The sequence below is a fragment of the Solanum lycopersicum genome, chromosome 6 (genome assembly GCF_036512215.1).
Source record: "Solanum lycopersicum chromosome 6, SLM_r2.1".
Classification (NCBI taxonomy): domain Eukaryota; kingdom Viridiplantae; phylum Streptophyta; class Magnoliopsida; order Solanales; family Solanaceae; genus Solanum; species Solanum lycopersicum.
The window spans coordinates 483,908-509,881 of NC_090805.1; the positions used below are offsets into that span (position 1 = coordinate 483,908).

Below are 25,974 nucleotides of genomic sequence, written 5' to 3' on the forward strand. Positions count from 1 at the left end.
TCAAATACATTGAAGACAATTTATTTTGGGTAATTGAAGACAATTAATTTTGGTCAGACATTCCAAACAACTATCTATTTAACCAACTTTAATCACAATTTAGAGGATAAGAAAATAATTAAAACTCATTTAATAGTATGAATATAAATAATATTATATGAACACTTTTTTTAAAAAATATTAACATTATTTTTCTCCAACACCTTTTTATATTTATTTGTTATTTTAGATAAATCAAGAAAGGATAATTTTTTTTCTATTATATTCTCGATTATTAATATTAAATTAATATCTTTAAAAGATATTGTGAAGAAATATATCCGAAATACTTTAATTAATATAAGATAAAATGGTAAATTCACTATCTAAATTATTTTCTTAATAAATAGTCAAGTCAAAATCTGACTAGTAAAAAAAAACATAGAATAATAATAAAGAAAGAAAGAAATTAAAGAAGGCAAGAAATTAATAAAAATAGTGAACAATATTCTCTCATACATTAATATTATATTGCACTCAATCATCTTGAAATTACATTATTATAAAATTTTATTACTACAAATAAAGGAATCAAAAGGGGAAAACAAGACAATGGCAACACATTCTTCTTTTTCCTTTGGCTCGATACTAATCTTATATCTAATTTTTGTTTCCTTAATAGCACAAATCCTCATAGAAGACCTTACGCGTTGACACTTGAGGCAGTCAATTTAACATTTACAAACGCCACCAAGACAACAAAAAAGATTCACACCTTTCTAGATCAGACAAACGACGAAAATTTGAAAGAGATATATGATTATTGTTTGGATTATTATGAATCTTCTATTGAGCTTTTAAGAGGTGTGGAGGAGTACTTGTTAAAGAATGGTAAATATGATACTTTGAGCCATATTGGAAATTTTGTAAAAGAAGTTGGTTTGTATTGTGAGAATAAGTTTCGACAAATTCCCAATCATGTTTATGTTTCAACTCTTACCAATGACAACAAGACTTTGTGGATTTTTGGTAGTATTATTATGTCTGCGGCAGATATTCTAACTAATTCGACATCTTAGATTTGTCACGACCCAAAAATGGACGTGATGACACTCGTCTTATCCCACCAAGACAAGTCAGCCTAAAACTCAACCATTACATGAAGTGCGGAAATAAAATATAAGTAACTTAATAAAAACCCCAAAATCTGGTAGTCACGTGTACAAGCCTCTAAAATATTACAATTGATTAAAATGAAAACTCAAGTCTCAAATGAACTTGTTTCTAGAATAGAACAAGATCATAATTAAGGAGAAGAAAGTCTGCTGAGATGAAAACAACTACCTCACAAATCTCCAAGAAGCCTCGGAAAAGAAGAGAATGACAAGTACCAGGCTCATAACCTACAAAAATTTGTAGTAGCAAGGGGTGAGTACCAAACCACACGGTACTCATCAAGTAAACCTCTAAACACAAGCTAAGAGGATGAAATACAGGTACTCCTACCACCCCCAACCGAACCTCCACAACTACAACCTGCAGTAAATTCAACCCAACCTAACAGCTCACAGTTTACATAGCACGTAGCTCAACAACAACACTTAGACAAATTACATATCCTCAACAATAACACTTTAACAAATTACATATCCTCAACAACAATACTTCAACAAATTATATATCCGCAATAACAAGCTCAATATTGATCAATCACAAGTTCCGCAGAAAGGCAATCAGAAGACCAGCAAAACACAATATCAAGTTCACTAATGATAAGTATGTGCAATGCAATGGAATGCAATGTCAAGTATAATGATGCATGTCTGACCTAGTGATACACACCCGCTGTCTCTCAGTCCGGGACCCATGGGGGACATATCTGTCCATGCATCTGTCGCGGCGCACGACACGACCCTCGATAACAGTAACCATCGCGGCGCACGATACGTCCCTCGAAATATTGACGGCATATCAATATTCCATTTGAAATTTTGACATACTTTCAAAGGGAACACCATCAATAATTTCTAAAAAAAGCCAACTACATATCTATAACTAGTTATGACACTATCACTTTGACAAATTTCATAATAATTATAAGAAAGATTTAAAGAAAATTAAACCCCAACAAATTTTCAGAATCTATATGTCACACATTAAATTCCTATATATTTAGTACCCACCCATTACCATTAACTTTCAAAACAAACTCACAAATCCTTTTTTCTTTACAAACCTACAGTAACCCACTTCAATTTCCTATCTAACTCTTAATGAATTAAAAGTATTAATCAACATAAAACTTATCTTTTATACATGTATTGTTTCATCCACCAACAATAATAATTCATTTAATACCCTCTAGTCCATAAATATATATAAATAACATGTGCATACATGTACACGAAATCAAAAAAACTAGTTTCACATATTAGTGTAAATTATACACGTTTTAACTTAAAAATCTACTCCTAATTACATTAAAAACTTAATAGAAAGGATGAAAATAATTACCTTGACGCCTTGAGATGAAAATATTGATTTTTCTCCTCCTTTTCCCTTTTCTTTTCTCCCTTTCTTTTCTTTTCTTCTCTGCCTTTTCTTTCTTTTTCAAATCGTTTTTTTTTTCCTCAAATAAGCCGTCACAGGCTTTTGACAATTTAGGGCACTTTGCCCCCCTTTTTTTATTTTTTTTATTTTATTCATTTATTTAATTAATTCCTTTTCTATTTTTTTTCCCATTATTATTAGCAACAAAATAATCTTTTATTAAATCTAAAAATCATGTCACTCATTCTTATAAGTCATATAAATTAAATATAAAATCTACTAAAAAGGTTAATATAAAAATAATAGTTGAAATTTCTAAAACGACTAAGAGGGTCGTTACATTATCCACTACTAAAAATCATGTTCGTCCTTGAACATAAAATAGGAGAAGGAAGAATTATTAACGTTATAAAAATCTAATGTATGATCTTCCAGAGTCGTTGTTCATCTCTCCATGAAAGCTTATCTTTAACACCATTCTATCAAGACCAACTACCAAGAACTGAACTATAGAGAATTTGACAGATCAACATATCAGAAGTGATTGTCAAGCTACATACTAACCCATGAACCGAATCTAAACTGAAACCCCTTGGACCATACCACAATAATCATGACAAATCCTTTCTCACATAGCAAAGATAACGTTCTATTGATACTAGCTACAACCAGAAGTGAACCTGAACCAATCATCACATACTCATAGTGCACAAACCAACACACATCTTATAACGATTCCCTTTTCACAACACAATCTTTTTACAAGTTTAAGTTATAAAAATCTGATCTTTAGACTTCGGGTATCCATCAAGGGAGAATCAAAACATACATAATCCAAATAAGAACAAGATAAAGTAAGCACCCAACAAGTGGTACACTCTAGGATGCAAAACCATTAACAACACTGTCAGATAACTGTAACTCTTCATGTAAGCTCTTCTATAAAAAAAATTTCATACGCAATGGCGTGCATGTAGAACCAATAGTATACTTCTACTTTCTCAAACAATACCAAATATGCCATGACTGAAATGATCAAGTCTGCCCAAGGATGTCATCCTACTAGGAGAAAAATCTAACGATCGGTACACCCGATCCACCACTAAGAATTCACCCATAGAAGCAAAAACACACACGAACGTAGAATCAGAATCATACTCTAAACCATGTCCAGAATGAAGTAGTTGGTCACATAAAAATATATAGAAGCAAGGTTGAATAAAACAAGATGTTCCTCCATAGGAACCTTATAAGTTAAATCCCACTTATCTGACTCCATCTCTTGATTTTTAACCACCCACAATCAACCAGTCTGATCTCCCATCACAAAATAATAAATGCTTGATTAATCAAATTTCACATACTTTTTCAAGTACTCCATTGAAGCCAACACTCTAAAAACAAACAAAAATCATAACTACACCAACCATTCACCTTACTCTGAAACTGTCCCTAGTATCAAAATCTCCATATAAAATACATTGTAGCCTCTACAAATTTCAAAATCTGGCTCTCTCTCTCTCTTTTTCCATTTAAGCATTACATGACATATATGAGTCACACCTAATATTGATAGCACTATTTTCAAAATACTTTTCCATCGAAGTAAGCTAATTGAATCACATCCAATGTCAACTTCGCACATAATTTTACATACATTCCCACTACTATTTATACCATCATGTACCTCATGCCAAAACTCAACGAAATCCGTGGTCACTCCAATAATTCTGTATACTATAAGCTCTAACCTCTAATCACCGTCAAATGTCTATGTAACATAGCATGACAATCTATGTTGTCTCATAAAAATAGTAATCTCAATCCCCTCAAAATCCTTAATAACCCTGTTTAACTATAGGTCCATATTGTTACGTATCCATAGGTCACTTAACAAAATCTGAACCGTTTAGCTCCACATAATAACACATACTCTTACACATCTCACGGGTTTTACCCAAATCAACACTCAATCTTCATAAAAATTGCTGATAAATTCCTAGTAAGTCTATACCAAACAAATTCACATCCATAGTTATATTAGATATTATATATGATAATTCATACGTCGTTCAACTTCAAACCAAGATTCTATATGAAAAATCTTATTCTTTCGTTTCGCTTAAATTCTTCTTATGGCACAAATTTTAAATACCTTGAACTATTCAATACACCAAACTCTTTTTCTCTACGCTGACTTGCTTACCAATCTTATCCTTTGACCAACAACCTATGGTAATTTTATCTTATCCTTGAAATAAAAACATTACATGAAATCCCATTTAGGTAATAACAATCAAAAGTAACCAAATTTACTACTCAAATTATTTTTAAGTCCTTCAAATGCTTCATACTCAATGTGATCAATCATTTCTTACCCCTTACCAATTCATACCTTGATAAAATACACTACCACAAATCTAAACTCACAATGAAAAACTTGAATTTTGAATTCAATTATGTAACCCAATCCTTTTATCTATTGAAATTAGCTCATACATAGAAAATATTTACATATTTGGACATCTTAGCTTATTATTGATCGCCTATCCATCGACCTTGTCATACCCTTCCTTAAAAATCCAATGGTACCCGTTACCAAATTCGAAACTATAAAAGAACTTATCACTACACTCGAGTCGAACTGTTTCATCAACATGAATCCTTAAACCCAGTTATACCAATCCAATCCAAAGAACTAACCCACTTTTATCCGCACTTCCTTACTAAAACTCTTAATTGTCTTCACATAAGTATACTCTTTAGGACTTTCTTTACCCATATGTTTGTCATTCGATATTGATCCAATTTCTTGTACATTACGACAAAATCACCATTCATTTAAAAATTCATAAAATACATTTCACAATCTCAACATATCAATATCATACCAAAGATCCACTACTAAAAGCTTCCTTATAAATAATGTTTAACACATCCACCCATACCAACAAGCTAGTTGGGTTCTCAAATATGAGTTCAACACCAAATCTTATCATATGAGCATGTATACCATAGATAACTCCTTAAGTAGTTAATATTTGCACTTAACAATCAACATGTCCGTTTTCATGTACCACTAGTAATACATCGTGAAAATTTATTACATCCACCACTAGAACATATCATATATATTGAGAAGATCATTTCCAAATAGGTCACACACTTTATCCATCAAATAACTGTAAAATATTACCAGATTAGTTTTGTATCTAACTCAAGCCATATGTATTCTTTCATAAGAAAGGTCAATATCAAAAGTAACACACTCCATAATTCTAACCAAGTACCCATCAGTACCATTGCAATAGTCGTATCATGACCTTCTTTGGTATACACTCAATCTGTGAAACCACAGAAGGGATTCTGACCTGAATTGGTGCAACTTCATTTGCTAAGCAACCCATTAATGGTATGAAAACTATATCAATTGTATTACACTATTTATTATCTAGTCAATTCTTTAAACATTTAACTTCTAATTGTCGAACCACTCCATATTTTGCTTATACCAGATAAGTACTATATTTATTATTATTATTTTTCAATGATAACTAACCTTACTCAACTCTTTCAAATATGATCACGCATTCGTTTCATAAGTATATCAGTTCCACCTTAATACCAGATTTAACATCAAACTAATACACGACATGCCAATGATTCACAAAAGAAACTATGCACGAGTCATCACATAAATGAGAGCGAATGGAGTGAAGCGATAAGAATCAAAATGGGACCAAGTACACACAATAGAGATCTAAGAAGTGAAGATATTTCCTAAAAGTCACTACAGCCTCTCGAAGATAGGTACAAACGTCTCCGTACCGATCATCGAGACTCTATTTAGACTCGACTTGTACACACGTGAGACCTATGAACCTGGGGCTCTGATACCATTTTGTCACGACCCAAAAATGGACGTGATGACACTCGTCTTATCCCACCAAGACAAGTCAGCCTAAAACTCAACCATTACATTAAGTGCGGAAATAAAATATAAGTAACTTAATAAAAACCCCAAAACCTGGTAGTCACGTGTACAAGCCTCTAAAATATTACAATTGATTAAAATGAAAACTCAAGTCTCAAATGAGCTTGTTTCTAGAATAGAACAAGATCATAATTAAGGAGAAGAAAGTCTGCTGAGATGAAAATAACTATCTCACAAATCTCCAAGAAGCCTCGGAAAAGAAGAGAATGACAAGTACAACAAAAATTCAGGCTCATAACCTACAAAAATTTGTAGTAGCAAGGGGTGAGTACCAAACCACACGGTACTCAACAAGTAAACCTCTAAACACAAGCTAAGAGGATGAAATAAGGGTACTCCTACCACCCCCAACCGAACCTCCACAACTACAACCTGTAGTAAATTCAACCCAACCTAACAGCTCACAGTTTACATAGCACGTAGCTCAACAACAACACTTAGACAAATTACATATCCTCAACAATAACACTTTAACAAATTACATATCCTCAACAATAATACTTCAACAAATTATATATCCGCAATAACAAGCTCAATATTGATCAATCACAAGTTCCGCAGAAAGGCAATCAGAAGACCAGCAAAACACGATATTAAGTTCACTAATGATAAGTATGTGTAATGCAATGGAATGCAATGTCAAGTATAATGATGCATGTCTGACCTAGTGATACACACCCGCTGTCTCTCAGTCCGGGACCCATGGGGGACATATCTGTCCATGCATCTGTAGCGGCGCACGACACGACCCTCGATAACAGTAACCATCACGGCGCGCGATACGTCCCTCGAAATATAGTATCCATCGCGGCGAGCGATACGTCCCTCGAAATATAGTATCCATCGCGGCGAGCGATACGTCCCTCGAAATGGTACATCCTCTTTAAGTTATCATTCTTTCTCAATGCACATAACACTTTCACAACTATGTCTCAGAATAATGCAATGACATGTTCACACAAATAATGAGGAGATGACCATTTTCATAACAGTGCACAGTTCACAACCACAAAAGCATGAAATCACATCAACAATGATTCAACGAGCCATCAAACTTTTCTCAACAAAGATCAGACTGGTTGATTGTGGGTGGTTAAAAATCAAGAGATGGAGTCAGATAAGTGGGATTTAACTTATAAGGTTCCTATGGAGGAACATCTTGTTTTATTCAACCTTGCTTCTATATATTTTTATGTGACCAACTACTTCATTCTGGACATGGTTTAGAGTATGATTCTGATTCTACGTTCGTGTGTGTTTTTGCTTCTATGGGTGAATTCTTAGTGGTGGATCGGGTGTACCGATCGTTAGATTTTTCTCCTAGTAGGATGACATCCTTGGGCAGACTTGATCATTTCAGTCATGGCATATTTGGTATTGTTTGAGAAAGTAGAAGTATACTATTGGTTCTACATGCACGCCATTGCGTATGAAATTTTTTTTATAGAAGAGCTTACATGAAGAGTTACAGTTATCTGACAGTGTTGTTAATGGTTTTGCATCCTAGAGTGTACCACTTGTTGGGTGCTTACTTTATCTTGTTCTTATTTGGATTATGTATGTTTTGATTCTCCCTTGATGGATACCCGAAGTCTAAAGATCAGATTTTTATAACTTAAACTTGTAAAAAGATTGTGTTGTGAAAAGGGAATCGTTATAAGATGTGTGTTGGTTTGTGCACTATGAGTATGTGATGATTGGTTCAGGTTCACTTCTGGTTGTAGCTAGTATCAATAGAACGTTATCTTTGCTATGTGAGAAAGGATTTGTCATGATTATTGTGGTATGGTCCAAGGGGTTTCAGTTTAGATTCGGTTCATGGGTTAGTATGTAGCTTGACAATCACTTCTGATATGTTGATCTGTCAAATTCTCTATAGTTCAGTTCTTGGTAGTTGGTCTTGATAGAATGGTGTTAAAGATAAGCTTTCATGGAGAGATGAACAACGACTCTGGAAGATCATACATTAGATTTTTATAACGTTAATAATTCTTCCTTCTCCTATTTTATGTTCAAGGACGAACATGATTTTTAGTAGTGGATAATGTAACGACCCTCTTAGTCGTTTTAGAAATTTCAACTATTATTTTTATATTAACCTTTTTAGTAGATTTTATATTTAATTTATATGACTTATAAGAATGAGTGACATGATTTTTAGATTTAATAAAAGATTATTTTGTTGCTAATAATAATGGGAAAAAAAATAGAAAAGGAATTAATTAAATAAATGAATAAAATAAAAAAAATAAAAAAAGGGGGGCAAAGTGCCCTAAATTGTCAAAAGCCTGTGACGGCTTATTTGAGGAAAAAAAAAAACGATTTGAAAAAGAAAGAAAAGGCAGAGAAGAAAAGAAAAGAAAGGGAGAAAAGAAAAGGGAAAAGGAGGAGAAAAATCAATATTTTCATCTCAAGGCGTCAAGGTAATTATTTTCATCCTTTCTATTAAGTTTTTAATGTAATTAGGAGTAGATTTTTAAGTTAAAACGTGTATAATTTACACTAATATGTGAAACTAGTTTTTTTGATTTCGTGTACATGTATGCACATGTTATTTATATATATTTATGGACTAGAGGGTATTAAATGAATTATTATTGTTGGTGGATGAAACAATACATGTATAAAAGATAAGTTTTATGTTGATTAATACTTTTAATTCATTAAGAGTTAGATAGGAAATTGAAGTGGGTTACTGTAGGTTTGTAAAGAAAAAAGGATTTGTGAGTTTGTTTTGAAAGTTAATGGTAATGGGTGGGTACTAAATATATAGGAATTTAATGTGTGACATATAGATTCTGAAAATTTGTTGGGGTTTAATTTTCTTTAAATCTTTCTTATAATTATTATGAAATTTGTCAAAGTGATAGTGTCATAACTAGTTATAGATATGTAGTTGGCTTTTTTTAGAAATTATTGATGGTGTTCCCTTTGAAAGTATGTCAAGATTTCCAATGGAATATTGATATGCCGTCAATAGCCATTTTGGGATAATAATTGGACAATTATATTATATGGAAACTATTAGGGTTGTAGTGTTTGGAGAAATTATGACTTAACTCTTGACTTGAAATTTAAGAAATATGAGATTTGACTTATTAGTTAGAATCAAGAAGTAGAAACTTTATTATAAATTTGGATAAATTGTTGGGTCAAAGTTGAACTCTTATTGTGGTTATTGATTTGAATAGATTGTATTGATTTGAAAGTACAACAAAGGAGGAAGGCTAAAGTCCCGAAGTGATTGTTCGATAAATTGAGGCAAGTGGATTTCTAAACTCTTGTTAAGTGTATGGAATGCGTGTATGTCCTTGTGATATATGTTTGGGAGTAACGGGATTGGTGATGGGTTGACTTGTCCACATTGATTAATTCTAATGATGAAATAAAAGGGATAACAAAAGGCGATGTGATTAATTATTTATGTGTGATGTGTTGAGAAAAGTTTGATGGCTTGTTGAACCATTGTTGATGTGATTTCATGCTTGTGTGGTTGTGAACTGTGCAATGTTATGAAAATGGTCATCTCCTCATTATTTGTGTGAACATGTCATTGCATTATTCTGAGACATAGTTGTGAAAGTGTTATGTGCATTGAGAAAGAATGATAACTTAAAGAGGATGTACCATTTCGAGGGACGTATCGCTCGCCGCGATGGATACTATATTTCGAGGGACGTATCGCGCGCCGCGATGGATACTATATTTCGAGGGACGTATCGCGCGCCGCGATGGTTACTGTTATCGAGGGTCGTGTCGTGCGCCGCGACAGATGCATGGACAGATATGTCCCCCATGGGTCCCGGACTGAGAGACAGCGGGTGTGTATCACTAGGTCAGACATGCATCATTATACTTGACATTGCATTCCATTGCATTGCACATACTTATCATTAGTGAACTTGATATCGTGTTTTGTTGGTCTTCTGATTGCCTTTCTGCGGAACTTGTGATTGATCAATATTGAGCTTGTTATTGCGGATATATAATTTGTTGAAGTATTGTTGTTGAGGATATGTAATTTGTTAAAGTGTTATTGTTGAGGGTATGTAATTTGTCTAAGTGTTGTTGTTGAGCTACGTGCTATGTAAACTGTGAGCTGTTAGGTTGGGTTGAATTTACTACAGGTTGTAGTTGTGGAGGTTCGGTTGGGGGTGGTAGGAGTACCCGTATTTCATCCTCTTAGCTTGTGTTTAGAGGTTTACTTGCTGAGTACCGTATGGTTTGGTACTCACCCCTTGCTACTACAAATTTTTGTAGGTTATGAGCCTGGATTTTTGTTGTACTTGTCATTCTCTTCTTTTCCGAGGCTTCTTGGAGATTTGTGAGGTAGCTGTTTTCATCTCAGAAGACTTTCTTCTCCTTAATTATGATCTTGTTCTATTCTAGAAACAAGTTCATTTGAGACTTGAGTTTTCATTTTAATTAATTGTAATATTTTAGAGGCTTGTACACGTGACTATCAGGTTTTGGGGTTTTTATTAAGTTACTTATATTTTATTTCCGCACTTAATATAATGGTTGAGTTTTAGGCTGACTTGTCTTGGTGGGATAAGACGAGTGTCATCACGTCCATTTTTGGATCGTGACAAGATTCTATACAACTAGAACGATAAACTGAATAATTGTAGTCAGGTTAGAACCCATTATTGTCTGTTGGAGGAGATTGATTGACAAAGAAATAATAATACATAATAAAAGTAATTTTTTATGAAAAAGAATTCAAATAAAAGGAAGATGATTTGTTACACTAGTTTTTCCCCTAATTTAAATGTTTTAATGTTGTTCTTTTAATTTCCTTCGATTATCTATAGTAATTTTCTATTCTTTATTAATCAATCGATGCGATCCAGGGATATAGCCAGTTTATGGTTCGAGGTTTATTTGAATCATTTTTTTTATATTATTTATGTATAATTAAAATTACATTTTATATTTATATGTAGATATTGAATTTCCTTCGATTAATTTGTGTGTTTATTTTTTTCGATTTTGAATTCTTTAGATTGATCCAATACAAGTATATTACTAAAAGAAGGCTATATTGGTCAAATTGTATATATTTTTTCATTATAAATAAAAATAAGAAGTATATTTATATTTAAAAAAATATCATAGGAGATAAGAAGGGATTCAAAAGAAAAAATTTATGTTCATTAAAGGCAAAAGAAAAATTAAACTATGTTGAATTCCTTCTTATCTTCTCTGATATTTTTCATTAAAATATACAATGTTTTAGGATTGCAAAACTATTATTTAATTAACGTTTTACCTCATTTTTCCTCAATTTGATTACATATAACTTATTTGGTAGAAGGAAATTATTCAATCTCCATAGATTAGTGAAATAAATACACCATAAAATCTTGGGAAGTAACATGGAAAGTGCATAAAAATTAAACATATATAGAAATTTAATCAAATTAATGATAATTAAATCATACATTACTACACACAATCATATTATATACTCACTCCTATAAAATAACTTCAAATTTAACAATCAAAAAAGGGAAAATTAGCAAAAAACAAGACAATGTTCACATTTTCTTCTTCTTTCTCTCCATTTGACTCAACATTCGTCTTATGTCTAATTGTTGCTTCCTTAATAACACCAATCAGAAGTAACTACTTATCTGATGTGTGCATCAAATCAAAGAGTCCAAAATTTTGCTTGCGAGTCTTTGGCCCAAATCCTCATAGAAGTCCTTATGAGTTGACACAAGAGGCCATCAACTTAGCATTGAGAAACGCGTATGCGATAGCCAATAAGATTGCCATGTTTTACTATGAGACAAACGATAATAACTTGAAAACGATATATAACTATTGTTCGGATTATTACCGTAATGCCATTAATGCCCTAAGAGGTGCAAAGGAGAATTTTCGAAAGGATGGCTTACGATATAATAGTGTGTATGTTGCTGGAAATTTTGCCCAAAAAGCTAACTTTTATTGTGAAAATGAGTTTCAAAGAATCATAGGTTATGTTTATGCCTCTACTCTTACAAAAAACAATGAGAGGATGGTGAATTTTGGTAGTATTATTGTGGCTGCTGCAGATGTTCTATCTAATTCAACATTGGTAGAAAAATAGTATGTAATAATGTTGAAAAAATAACTCTAGTGTCTCAAAAGAGAAATATATTCACATTATTATCCATATTATGATATTAAATGGGTGTCAATATCTTTTTAATGAACTTATAAATCAATATTCTCTTTGGTCAAAATAATAGTTGTTGCCAACATCGATTTCTTGAAATGTGTTATTTAAAATTTATATGTTCAGATAGTTTTGAGATTCGGTAAATTATTTTAAACAATTATTCAATCTTGATGCTTGTGTGTAATTGATATAATTACATTGTTTGTTCTTGTTTGATTGGACAGTATAATTACTTGGTCAACAGATAATTAGTGTAATCGAAAGGGTAATTACACTTTTCAATTTACAAGTATAGATTGTGAATTACTAGTCATTACATGGTGTAATTACCAACTAATTACTTTTTATTTATTTATTTTTGATTTCTATATTTTTTAATTTTTTTCACTTCTATTTTTTAAGTTATATTTTTATTTTTAATTATTCTAAAAGATTCTAGAAATTTATTTTATATTTTATACTACTATATTTCATTTTTTTTTCGTTCTCAAGTCTCAATCTTACTTCACGTGATTCTATGCAATTTTTTCATATTATCTGTTTATTTATGTCATGCTTATTTTCTCATTAATATAATTTTATTAGTATTTTAATTTTTAAATTAAGATATAAATTATTGTTAAATAAGGTTATAGACTTAAGTTTTTTTTAATTATTATTTATGTATGTTATGTTGAAATTTGCTATAAGAGTATTATGTTAATTTTTTTGTTTTGAATTTATAACTTGTGTTATATTTTCAGTTTCATTTGTTTTAGTAATATTGAATTCACATTGCAAGTCATTTTTTAATTAGACTTGATAGATGATCTTTTTTGTCGAATATTTAATAATTTATGACATATTATTTGTATATTAATTTTTTTTATTAAACATGCATTTCACGACGTTCATAGAAATTTCATACTTTTAGTTTTTATGATCAAGTCAATTGAAATTTATTAATTTGAAAAAAATATAAATCAATAACTTTTTCATAATATTAGTTAAGAACATGTGTTTATTAAATAATATATTTTTAAAAAAAACATACATCTTAAATATTTAATTTTATATTATTTATAAAATTTATTTGTGTAGTATACATATTAAATAGTTAATTTTTATTTTTAGAATTTAATAAAATCTTATGATTGCAATTATATATTCAAATGTAGTATATGTAATTACAACGTGACATCCAAATATGACAACCGACAGTTATAATTATAATGAAATTACACTATGACGATCAAACATGTCAATATAATTACTAAACTGTGCAATACTAAACTGATAATTTATATCCTAATAATAACACTAATTTTCAATTGGTAGATGGCTTTCCAAACAGACCCTACCCAACTTAAAATGAGAAGAGGGGATGAAAAGCAAAAGATATCATCAATGCTCAAAATTTAGTTATCTCTAATTTATTATCTCTAAATAAATGATTATTGAATGTTAAACATTTACTTTTGGAATTCAGTCTCTCTCTCTTTTTTTCTAAAAGGATTTCTTATGGAACATATTCAAAATTAATTACAAAAAATTATTATAAACAGTGGGATGATTAGTCAACTTGTACATGTTTTACATTTACAAATTATTGGAAATGATATTCTTAACTAGTTGGAACCATCAAAATATCGTTTAAAAGTCATCTTTATTAATTGTTAACCGAAGGCCAATTCTTTAACTCCTAAACTTATAAATTTTCATCCAATGTCTAGAAACTCATCTAAATTTTTGTTCTGCACAAATTTAAATATTTTGAGCCATTTTTTAACACACAAAGAAAAAACAAAAATCATCGGAGTTAACGTGATTCTTTAGCAGATTTTGCTTATGAAATTATTCACATTAAGTTGCTAACAATAATAAATTACATGAATTTTCATTTTTATCTTATGCTGAAAGAATCTAATTGATTTTAAAAAGTGGAGAAAAAGTTCACATGTAAAAGAATTCTTTAATTTCACAAGTGCAGAAAAATTCACATTTTCAAGTAATAATTTTACAAAAATATATCACACTTGAAATTTATTTTTTTATGACAGTCTAAATTGCTACTAGATAATAAAAAGCCCGCTATTGCCTAATATTGCAATCTTGTATACTTTTTTTATATTAGAAATTTAATTAGTTTTTGGAAAGAAATAGTTTTTGAAAAGAAATTTAATTACAATAATTTCGATTAAAATTCATATAGGTAAGATCACTTTTGATAAATAAAGTTATGACACCAATTAATTATACTTTTGACATTAATATAATGAAGATTGATAGCCAACCCAAACATGTCATCATAGAATGTTTCCACACATAACTACATATTTTGTAACATAAGAAAAATAGTTTAGCAAATTTAATCTCTTTCTCTTATTTTCATCATTGACTTTTGAAGAACTCCTAATTGATTCTCTTTTAAGATACAGATAAATTATGATGGAAATGATTTTTGATCATTAGTCAAAATGGCTATTTGAGAATTTTAATTTAAAGGTAAAATTAAAATTTGAAATAGATTGATTTAGAATTATTTCTGAGTTTTCAAATGAATAATTTGTATATATTCAAAGAATTTTTTTACTAAAAATTTAAAATTATTAAATTTGACCGAATCAGCGAATATTTACTCTACCCCTAGATCTTATAGTTATCTGAATATATCGGTGGATTGATTTTGTCATCATCTTGAAAGTCACATTACTTTTTTTTTAATAAATTAGTGTCACATTTTAAAAATCTATATGATTTTTTTTCAACTTTGGGATACCTCAAAATGTTTTGATATTATTTAATTACTAATAAGACTTTTTAAGTTGCAAGAATTTATGTTACTAAAATCTTAAACATCATATTCAATTGCACCGTCACATAATTATCTCTTAAAATGTTTTTAATATTATTCTATTAATAATATGCTTAGTCAATCTTTATAGAAGCAAGTATAATGCCTTCTTATCTCAACAAAATAAAACAATAGTATACTTTGATAACACGTTATTTTCTAAACCATATTATTGGTCCACGTGTCAAGAAGACAATGACTTATTCCCTCTTCCCTTTTCCTATAAAATGCCCAAACTTTTTTTGTTGATTTCACAAAACATCAATTAGTTGCTTAATTAATTTTCTGAAGTACTTTCATTATTATTAAGTCTTTCAAGTTCAAATATTATAATGTCTGGCTGTGGAGGAAGCTGTAATTGTGGTTCTAGCTGCAGTTGCGGCAAGGGCGGAGGGTAAGCCAATCAACTGAACGATTAAAATTCATATTTTATTAAAAGAATATCGTGATCAACTCTTAAATACTCTTTTCGACTTCAGATTTAAATATTTTCTTTTAGGGTTTGATATAGAAATAAATTTGATGGTACATATAAAAAAGTATCGAGTATATATATATAATAATATACACTTCTATAGTTCAAAATCGAAAATAATAAATATGACTTATACGATAATTATACGATGTCAAATGTGTTGTAGGTGCAACATGTACCCTGATTTGGAGAAGTCAACTACCCTTACCATCATCGAGGGAGTTGCACCTATGAACAAGTAAGTAATACTTTATTTTTGTTATGAGTTTTTAGTTTTATGCATTTATATAAGGTCTACAAAATATTAACATGACTTATAAAGTAATTGATGAGTTTACGCTATAATAAAGAATAACTTTTAGCAGATAAATATTATGCATAATAACAAAGAGTATTAAAGTCCTTACCAACATTATTTAATCATCATTAGAATCAAGGTAGATATAGACTTTACAGACATTTACCAAGAGTTTCAATTAGATATAATATCAATCGATTGTGAAAGAATTTTTCACTATCAATTATAATGTCCCTTTTACCTTCGTTGAGTCTCACATCGATGGGTTAAGGGTTAATGGATCTTTCTTATATATGGTCTTGAAAATTTTTATACTTATGACCTGACTTTTATGGTCGAGTTATTAAGTTCAAGATTTATTTCTTCTTTATATGATATTAGGGTCAGATCTAATCCAATTCATTATTTCATCTAATGTTGAACCCCCGTCTTATATTATCCATGCTTCAGATGTTCAGTCCTAGATGTGATGAGTATTGAGTTCACATTCGTGGATTAATGGTTACTTGGTCTCTCCTTATATGCGTTGGATAATGTAACCTCCTCATGAGCTATCTTTTGGAGTTGATCAGTGTTATCCAAGAGATTTATCGGTGGTAAAATTAATGGTTTTATATGAATAAATATTTTGCAGCAAGGGAATGGTTGAAGGATCAATTGAGAAAGCTACAGAAGGGGGGAATGGGTGCAAGTGTGGCTCAAGCTGCAAGTGTGACCCTTGCAACTGTTGAAGTGCTTCCACTATATGGACATGAAAATAAATAAATTGTGTTTTTATGTATTTATTATCAAGTGTGTTATGTAATATTGTGTTGTATAATAATTTGAATAAGACTATAGTCATGTAATTAATAGTGTGGGATGCTACTATACACTATACTCTCATGGCTTTTGTGTTTTGGTTATTTAATTTGATGTTTGTTTGAAGGAGGCTTATTATCTGAGCTATAACATAAACCTTATTGATGTGCAATATATATAAGTTTATCTCCTTCATTCTAACATTTGTTCCTTTTTTAAAAGTATTATGTATCTTGATGTTATGTAAATTCAGAATTTAGAATTAGTACGTTCAGGTATTGTATGCGTCTATATAATTGTTGTTTTAAAAATATATATGATTCGGAGAACTTACTTTATCTTAAATTTTTTGTTACTATTTTTTTTACGTAATTTGTGATTTGTTCCTTTTAATATTGATGAAATCAAAATCTAGAATAAATAATTCTAATGGAAAAGCAATAGGTATAATTAGTTAGAACCCAACTTGTCCTAAACTTATCTTTGATAGAAGCGCAGAGAATAGCAAAAGAAAAGTATAATTAGGGAGATTTTTTGCTAGCTCAAGACCGTTAATTAAGATCGGAAGACGCAACTAAAGAACAACAAGTTAGAAGGGAGAAATAATATTTTGTATAAAAGAACTTGATTATAGAAAAAGACTATTTGATTTGAGTTGTTCTTGGTTGCTTACAAATGACTAAGTTCACACCTATTTATACTTTTATAGGGATGCTGCTAGAAATTATTCTAGATTACATCTACAAAAAAATATCTAAATATCCTTATCTTCTAACTATGTAACAAGAATCTAGATATTTCTATATTTTACTATAAATATTTAATTATTTACAACATCTAAATTTTTCTTAAGTAAATTATCAAATATAATTACTCTATAAAATTCTAGAAGTTCTACTGAATATCCAAGATATTTTTGTACCTCTGGAAAATTAACTTTGATTTTCCACAAGAAGCTACAACACTTTACAGTCTAGTGGCTATTTTTTAATATTATATATATAGTTTCGCAAATAAACCACTTATATATATATATATATATATTGAAGGGATATTTAATTTCTTAGTGTTATTTAGGGCTTTAATAAATTGAAACCGGTCATTTCCGTTGCATATATTACAAAAAGGTTAATTATATACAAATAGCGTAAAGAAATTTACTTAAATCAATTAAGGAGTGGCAAACCATTATGGTGTAGTAATTTTCGTTAATATAATAAAGGCACCTCCATAAAAAAAAAATTTATTTAAACTCGAGTGCAAAGTTTCTATTTTTTTATTTAACATTTGAACACGTGAGCACTAGCTTATTCGAGATGTCTAAAGCCAATTAAAAACATCAAAAATTACTAGACCACAACAACCTATTACATCAAAGGTGACTAAAATATGTTATCGTCGAGAAGGGAAAATATTTTTCAAGTACATTTTCAAATATATGACTAGATATAAAGTGACATATTGTAATAGTACGAGGGATAAAATATTGTACTAATAGAATAATGTTTTAATGATATCTACTTTTTTTTAATATTAAAAAGTAAAAAACAATATCTAAGAGTTGATTTTTTATTTTCAATTTTCAAATACATGTTGTGCACGAAATGACACGACAATCTTACTAGTTTCCTCGTCCACTTTCCCTTATTCCTAATTACTGGTCCACTTTCCTCTGTTCCTAGTTATTCGTCTACTTTACTTTTATTTGGATAAAACTTTTTGAAAATCTTAAGCAAGTGATAAATAAGTGTTGCAATCCAAAAGGTGGACAGGTAATTAGGGACGGATGAAGTACTAATTAAAGATGAATGATTAATTTGAAATTGGATATTCAAGAAATGGAATTAGAAGCAAACCTCTAGTCACTATCCCATAAGTTTCTTCAGCAACAGTTTTGGTAGCAGCAACCTAAAATTAGGAAAAAAATAAAGCAAACCCATCTTCACGAGATCGAAAACAAAAAAATGAAAATGAAAATTTACAGTGCCGATCTTCAAGAAAGCATCAACAGTGTGATTTAGAAAAGGGTTTCCCAAATCAATGCGTAGATCCACTTTAGGAGAAATCAATGATCCTGAAAATCGACTACGAGCCATTTTTATTTTTTTTTTGCTTCTTCTTATTTTCTACACTCACTCCGATTTTTCTTTTTTATCAGTTTTCTGTTTCTTTCCCCTTTTTTCGAATTTCGATGAATACAAATACCAATAATTTGTCTAAATAAAAATAGTATGCATAATTATAATGATTTTTATTAATTAAATTTTTTAAAAAAAATTGTCTCCCTTTTATTTTGTTGTTATGTAAATCTATTGTATGACTTAGGAAAAATTACTTGAAACATACAATTTATTTGAAAAGTTATAAAAATTTATGTTCTTTTTTATTTTCGAATACGCCATTTTATGTGATGTATAATGATATATTCGAAATCAAAATGCAATATATCAAGAAGTTAAATAATATATTTGAAATCGAAATGTGGGATACATGAATATTTTGGATGTATTCAAATTCCGTCAAATTTAAGAAATTTTTGTAAATTTTTTTTTTAAAAAAAAATTGAAGTAGTATGCAATTAGCTATTACCAAGTTTCTTAACACGATAAAATTGGATTCAATATTTTTCATTGGGTATGATATGAACTATGAATATGTAAATGAATAGATGAGTTCATTTTTTAAATTAAGAAACTATTTATTTTAAAAATTATTTACTTAATATATATTTATATTATTAATAAACGGATGTGCATACATAAAATGTTAAGACTATGGGTTATATATATATATATATATATATATATATATATATATATATACCTAATACACCATTATTTCAAATATCAAATGTCAATTTTAATCGACTCTAAAATATAAATATACACCCAAAAAAATTTAAAAAGCTATTTATACCTCTGATATTCTTCAACATTATACGTTTGCAAAATAGCAATGTATCAACTTCATATAAAGTGGACTATAATATTCTTGAGATGTTTATACTAATTTTTACACTATATATATAAAATTACATAAATATTATTCGAACTTATACCAGCAATAAAATTGTCTCATACAACTTAAACTCTTCTAATTGGGACACATTTTAACGGAAGAAATGCACTTAACAATGTAGCATATAATTATTTGCCATGTGTTTGCATTAAATATCGTAAACACATCCATCATCAAGGATCACATGTTACTATCATAATAGTTGACAATTGACACTAACGGCGCATAACATATCCATTATTAAGTTTTGAACCATACGTATAATCAATCTATATTCATGTATCAATGAGATATATAATATGTTCAATATATACTTTTTATGACTTTACGAAAAGCTAAAATATATGGTTTTAATCCTTTTCTTTTCCAACGATCTCTATCGGATAGATTTGAGAGGCATTATGAAAAAGAAATTAATAAGAAGCACTAAAAAAGATCTAATCAAATTCCATAAATCACAATACATTAAGCTACACTAAATATCAAACATTCATAATGAATAGCAAGAAGTAACACATCAAAAGGTTGCACAAGACCAATAAACAGACCAAAAATATAAAAAAAATACATCACTTACACATCTAAGTACCTACTAAAAATCTTCTTTTTTTTCCCCCACAAATTCCGTGAAATATTCAATTATCCAAGTGTCAAAATTGAATCAAGAAATAAAATATAAATCGAATAGAATCTGATCTTTAGACCAAGAAGGTACAAAAATTGGGAAACCCTTTGCAAAATTTGATATGATCTATATTATGGTAGCAAGATGCTAAAACAAAAACAGATGCAACGCAATTAGACTGCAAAATCTTGATCGCGGTAGCACACGAATAAGATCCTCCTCAGTCAGTGTTATTATGATACAAAAAGAACAAACTAAATCCGCAGTAATTTTACCTCATCTTGAAGCTTTCTGTAATTTGTTGAATGTCGAAAATGGAAGTGGAAATGAAGAGAGAAACAAAAACCCTCAAAAAGTTGATGTCGAACAAAATTGTGTTTTTCCAATGCAAGATCATGGAGTCACTGGGGAAGAATGACTTGATTCGATCTTTAGTCCCTGCCTCTTTCTACAGTTCTTAAGTACCACGAATCCTTTGGCTTTAATTTCAGATCCAATGCAGGATTTTATCCTCCACAACAGCTCAGTACAATGCCGATGAGAGGAATTAGAGGAGCTGACGCTACTCTGAACCTGAACATTGGCTACTTTGTGACTGGATTCCCACTTGGCTTCTAAATAGGCAAGGGATCGCCATGGAGGAAGAGGCATGGAATTCTGTTTGAGTGAACATTTAGCTGCTTCTACCATAGCCTGAAGATACAGCTTAAGTTTTGTTACTGTGCCAACATAAACTGGTGGAAGACAACTCAAGACCACATTGTAGGATTTGACTGCTCTTGCAATTTCAAAGTGGCTCCGAAAGTCAAGATCAATGATATACCTTTCGGAGCATCCATCATTTCCATGGGAGATCACCTCAATGTACTCGTGTTCACCTACATGACAGATAGGAAATGTAGCACAATGTCAACCAGAATTCTAGCTCACAAGGATGCTTGACAGTGCAAATTTAAATATTTTAATCACAAGATACAACGACATGAACACATTATCTAGTTGAAACTACTATTAATACACATGGTGCACAATGCCACCACGCCATTCAGAGGCTACAACGGGATACATTCTCAGTGGTTCAGACTATAACATTTGTTCAGTTGAAGGCTTTCATACTTGAGCTAAATAATGTTTCATAGTTAGACCTCTTAATATAGTACACAGGCAAGAAATGAATTTAGAAAAAAGCATACCTCCAGGAATTTTTCCACAACCTTGCCACTTGATTGCACACATATCTGCATTAAAACCGCAAGACTGGAGGAGCTTCACTAGATAAGATCTGATGCAGCTTGCATTGCATGTTTCGGGCTTGCCATTATGAAAAGATTCGGTCATTGAAAGAATAAGGGAATGGACCACCATTGTTAGATCACTTTCATACCGATCCACTGAGTTCTTGTACAGCTGCAAAATAATGCAATTTGCCATAAAGTTCCATCATTAAGATTTTTTCCTCTTGTTGACAAATGAAGATACACTAAAGGAGTTAGTTATGAGCAACAGACCAGCATGTGGAAGCTAGAATTTCAGTTGTCTTATGCCCGTAACTCTGTCATTTAGAAATTCGTTTCATTTGACTTATCTTCTATTTCACAAGGAGGAACAGTAATTCAAAGATGATGATACAAATCATTCTTTCCTAGCCTGTAAAGGCTCAAAGCACTCCTGACTCCTATTCTCTATTTATCTAAGACATTGTTCTCACCTTCGGACAAGTTCCATAGATACATCAGACTGACGCTAAATATGCACAGGTTATTAAATATACTCTAATTAATCCAATTTTAATCCTCAGGAGAGCACATCGCAAGGGTTATACTATCACAATTTTCAATTTGTCCATGCTATTTTATATACGTGTTCACTATTACATGACCCCACTTTGTATACTTAAAAATAATACTTGAATAATTTCATTGTTAACCCCATGCAAAACTAAAATTCAATGACCACTAACATGCATATGTAAAAACAAGGATTACTCCAGTTCAAGCTCTAATCGTTCCTGGATAAAATCCTTATGTGTCTATTCAAGCTCGCTAGTATACACCTACACTGAAACACTAGAACAAGTTTCACAGACGAAAAGCACAAAAGAGCTCTAACGTCTGGGGGCTTTAAGCACAAATGCAGTGTGGGCTTTAATAAAAAAAAGGCTCAAAGGGAGAACAGAATACAAATATATATATTTAGTCCAAGACTAATAATTATAAACATGAATGACAAATATATGACCAAAGAAATTGAAAAAACGTTATGATAAAAGTGAACTATCAATTATTTAGTTTCACTTCTTCATAAGAGGCTCATTGGTAAGGAAACGTTTGCCTTAGAACCTTGATGACGACACTAAAGCGAACATAAAGTGAGGTGAAGCGCTCAACATGTTCTAAGCCTCGCTTCAGGGTCAAGGGCGCTTAAAAAGCGCACCTTTGACAACACTGACCTCTGTACCATATGCGAAACCAAAATTCCATGACGATATACATGTGTATTAGAGACAAGGATAACCCCATTTCAAACATTAATCGCTCTACAAAAATTTATTATCTGTTATGTTTGAACTTGTCGAGATGCACCTAGACCAACAAGCGTAAACATGTCTATTCACTGAAATGAGGATTGCTCCAACTCAAACATTAATTCCTCCAGATTAAATCTTAATCTGTGCTGTTCAAGCTTATCGTGTACCTAGACAAGTTTGATCACCGAGGGAGCTACTTAAAACACACCACATGGTAATAAAGAAAGAAGTCTGCTTCACCGGTAAGCAGAGAGGAGGGAAAAGATATTACCAGGACCTACTGCAATCAGTTGCTTTAGATATCTATTACAACAGTTTATTCATTCCCAGTCATTGTGTTTCCCTAGTTACTGGAAAAGGAAAACAATCTCCCAGGAACCTGCTGCTGACAGTCATGCCCTGTATACCCAGAAAGGCGTCAGCAGGGCAAGTTTATGTGTCCAAAAGAAAGGGGAGTATTATTGCTCACCCCTGAATTTGGTACAGGATAGTAAGTTTGCTTGTGGCAGTGGGTTGCCCATTTTTGCATTTCCAGAAGATTATACTAACATAGAATAAATTAAATTGTGTATCTACCTACAGACTGCAATTTCAAACCAAAAACATTGTCTAATTAGAACAATCACCAAAACTGAGTTGAAGTTAATGCAGGTGAATTGAGCAAGCACACTGCAATCATGCTTCTACATTGACTACCCTTCTGTGATACACTATTATCAAAATTAACCTCCGCTGTGAAGCACAATATCAGTATTTTTCTTTCACGTCTCTTGCGTAACTGCATTATTTCCCTGTCTGTTTACGTACTTATTGTTGGTGCAAGTTTTTGAACCTAATAAGCTCCTGAGCTTGTTTGGCTTTTCTCTACTCCACGGAAACTGATTCTCAATGACTCAATCCATTGACTTTCTCCTCATTATCTCCTATTTCTAGTCCAACAAACTAACCACAAGCTCTGAAAAGCTGTTGCTTCCAAAATTTATATTATGCATCGATTGAGAATTCCGATCAAGCACTTACACCTCCTACTTCCTGTCTTTCAAATACATCAATATCAATGTCAAAATGTTTGATGGATTCAACAGTGACTCGTGTAATGCACAGGTGAATGAACTCACTCTAATTATTCCATCTCGAATTTTAATCCTCCGGAGAAACCGTCATTTGTGCTATACTATTATTTCTTAATTTGTTGATATTGTAAGTGTCTCGGCCAACTTGTGTACACCTCTACTATTATACAATTTAGCTTTGCATATACCTACACAAAAATACTTGAACAATTCCATATGGCATCCAAAACTAAGAATCCAATGAGCACAAATATGAACAAAAAATAAACAAGGATTACAACATTTCAAGCTTCAATTGTTCCTGGATAGAACCTGTATCTACTCTACTCAAGCTCGCTACATATACACCAAGAGTACCAAAACACTAGAACAAATTTCACACCTAACACCTCTGTACAACCTACAAAACTAAAATTCCGACGACGATAAACATTTCTATACACAGAGACGCGGATAATTCCATTTCCAACAATAATCACTCTGCAGAAAAACCGTTACCTGTTCTATTCAAGCTTCCTTTATGTACCTAGACTAACGAACATAAACATATCTATTCACAGAAATAAGAATTACTCCAATTCAAACATTAATTGCTCCAAATTAAACTATTCCAACTCAACAATTTCATCAAAAACAAATAAATCAAAAGGACGATAATAACAACACGTACAGAATACTCACCGAAATCGTATCAGCAAGAAGAGCGAGATCGGAGTAACCGGAATCATTATCACTGCTACACCTTGACTCAGCACCGGCGCTACTACTTTCCAGAAAGTCACTGACCATAGCAGCCAAGTCAGGTTCGCTCTCATGACTATAACAGCCGCCGCTTCCAACACCGTCGCCTCTATTCAGCCAATTTCCTCCTCCGCCACCACCATTGACGACCACCGGAAAACGACGTTCGTTGCTCCTCATCTCCGGCCAATTAGATTTTTTTCGAAAAAAAAAAAGAGGGAAGGCGTCAATAAAGGCGAGCGAGAATATAGAAGGACTCGTTCTTTATCTTCTCTTTTTTCCGTTCAACTCTTTATTATGATCTCGACTCTTCTTAAAGAGAAAGAAAAAAATAATAATATTAAAATAAGTACAGCGAATATTACTATTATATATAAAGCATTGAACATACAAAATATATATTAAATTTTTCCGTTTGAAATTCACATTAAAGTGTTAATTAAATTCAAATTATAATTTGTACCGTTCTTTAAAGAGTGATATTTTTAAAAAAAAATTATATCTAAAATTTAAATTTTAGATTATAAAAATTTCATACCTAAAATTTAAATCTGACACCTTATATAAAAAGTAAAACAATCGCACTGTTATATTGCGATTCGATAATCTTATATCCATTGAGTAACCAACAAGTTTCAAATATTATGGTCCTTCCAAAAAGATTGTTGGTATTTTTTTTAATTATTATTATTAATTGAAATTGAAGTGGCGGTTTTATTTTTCTTCATGTTGAATAGTCAAAAAAAAAAAAATTATTTTAGTAACTCTTTAGAGATACTTTATTGTTTGGTAATATGGATAATGATAAGGTAGTTTTGCGTTAAAAAACTTATTATTTGTTTAATTATCAGACGATTATATTAAAATTAATACTTACTAGTATCGAAAAAA

At 30.9% G+C, this 25,974-nt stretch overlaps 3 protein-coding genes across 4 annotated transcripts; 1 reads left to right on the forward strand and 2 right to left on the reverse strand.

Moving 5' to 3' along the window:
• Positions 1–1,152: 1,152 nt before the first annotated feature.
• LOC101254598 (outer envelope pore protein 16, chloroplastic-like) lies at positions 1,153–19,292 on the reverse strand. The gene is made up of 3 exons (XM_069298938.1): positions 19,082–19,292; positions 18,956–19,007; positions 1,153–1,382 (listed from the first exon to the last, which is right to left on the reverse strand). The coding sequence occupies exons 1-3, from the start codon at positions 19,193–19,195 to the stop codon at positions 1,264–1,266; spliced, it is 285 nt and encodes a 94-aa protein (XP_069155039.1). The 5' UTR covers positions 19,196–19,292; the 3' UTR covers positions 1,153–1,263.
• MT2 (type 2 metallothionein MT2) lies at positions 15,780–17,300 on the forward strand. Its single transcript, NM_001247121.2, has 3 exons — positions 15,780–15,919; positions 16,167–16,238; positions 16,933–17,300. Exons 1-3 carry the CDS (start codon positions 15,858–15,860, stop codon positions 17,027–17,029), a joined length of 231 nt encoding a protein of 76 aa, NP_001234050.2. The 5' UTR covers positions 15,780–15,857; the 3' UTR covers positions 17,030–17,300.
• A 1,481-nt stretch (positions 19,293–20,773) lies between the features above and the next one.
• LOC101253593 (uncharacterized) lies at positions 20,774–25,666 on the reverse strand. 2 transcript variants are annotated; one of them, XM_010323417.4, is made up of 4 exons: positions 25,024–25,390; positions 21,936–22,149; positions 21,566–21,620; positions 20,774–21,435 (listed from the first exon to the last, which is right to left on the reverse strand). In XM_010323417.4, the coding sequence occupies exons 1-4, from the start codon at positions 25,261–25,263 to the stop codon at positions 21,426–21,428; spliced, it is 519 nt and encodes a 172-aa protein (XP_010321719.1). In that variant the 5' UTR covers positions 25,264–25,390; the 3' UTR covers positions 20,774–21,425. The 2 variants fall into 2 exon arrangements, with proteins under 2 accessions (XP_010321719.1, XP_004240360.1); XM_004240312.4 differs by having other exon boundaries at positions 20,774–21,620; positions 25,024–25,666.
• Between the last annotated feature and the right edge of the window lie 308 nt (positions 25,667–25,974).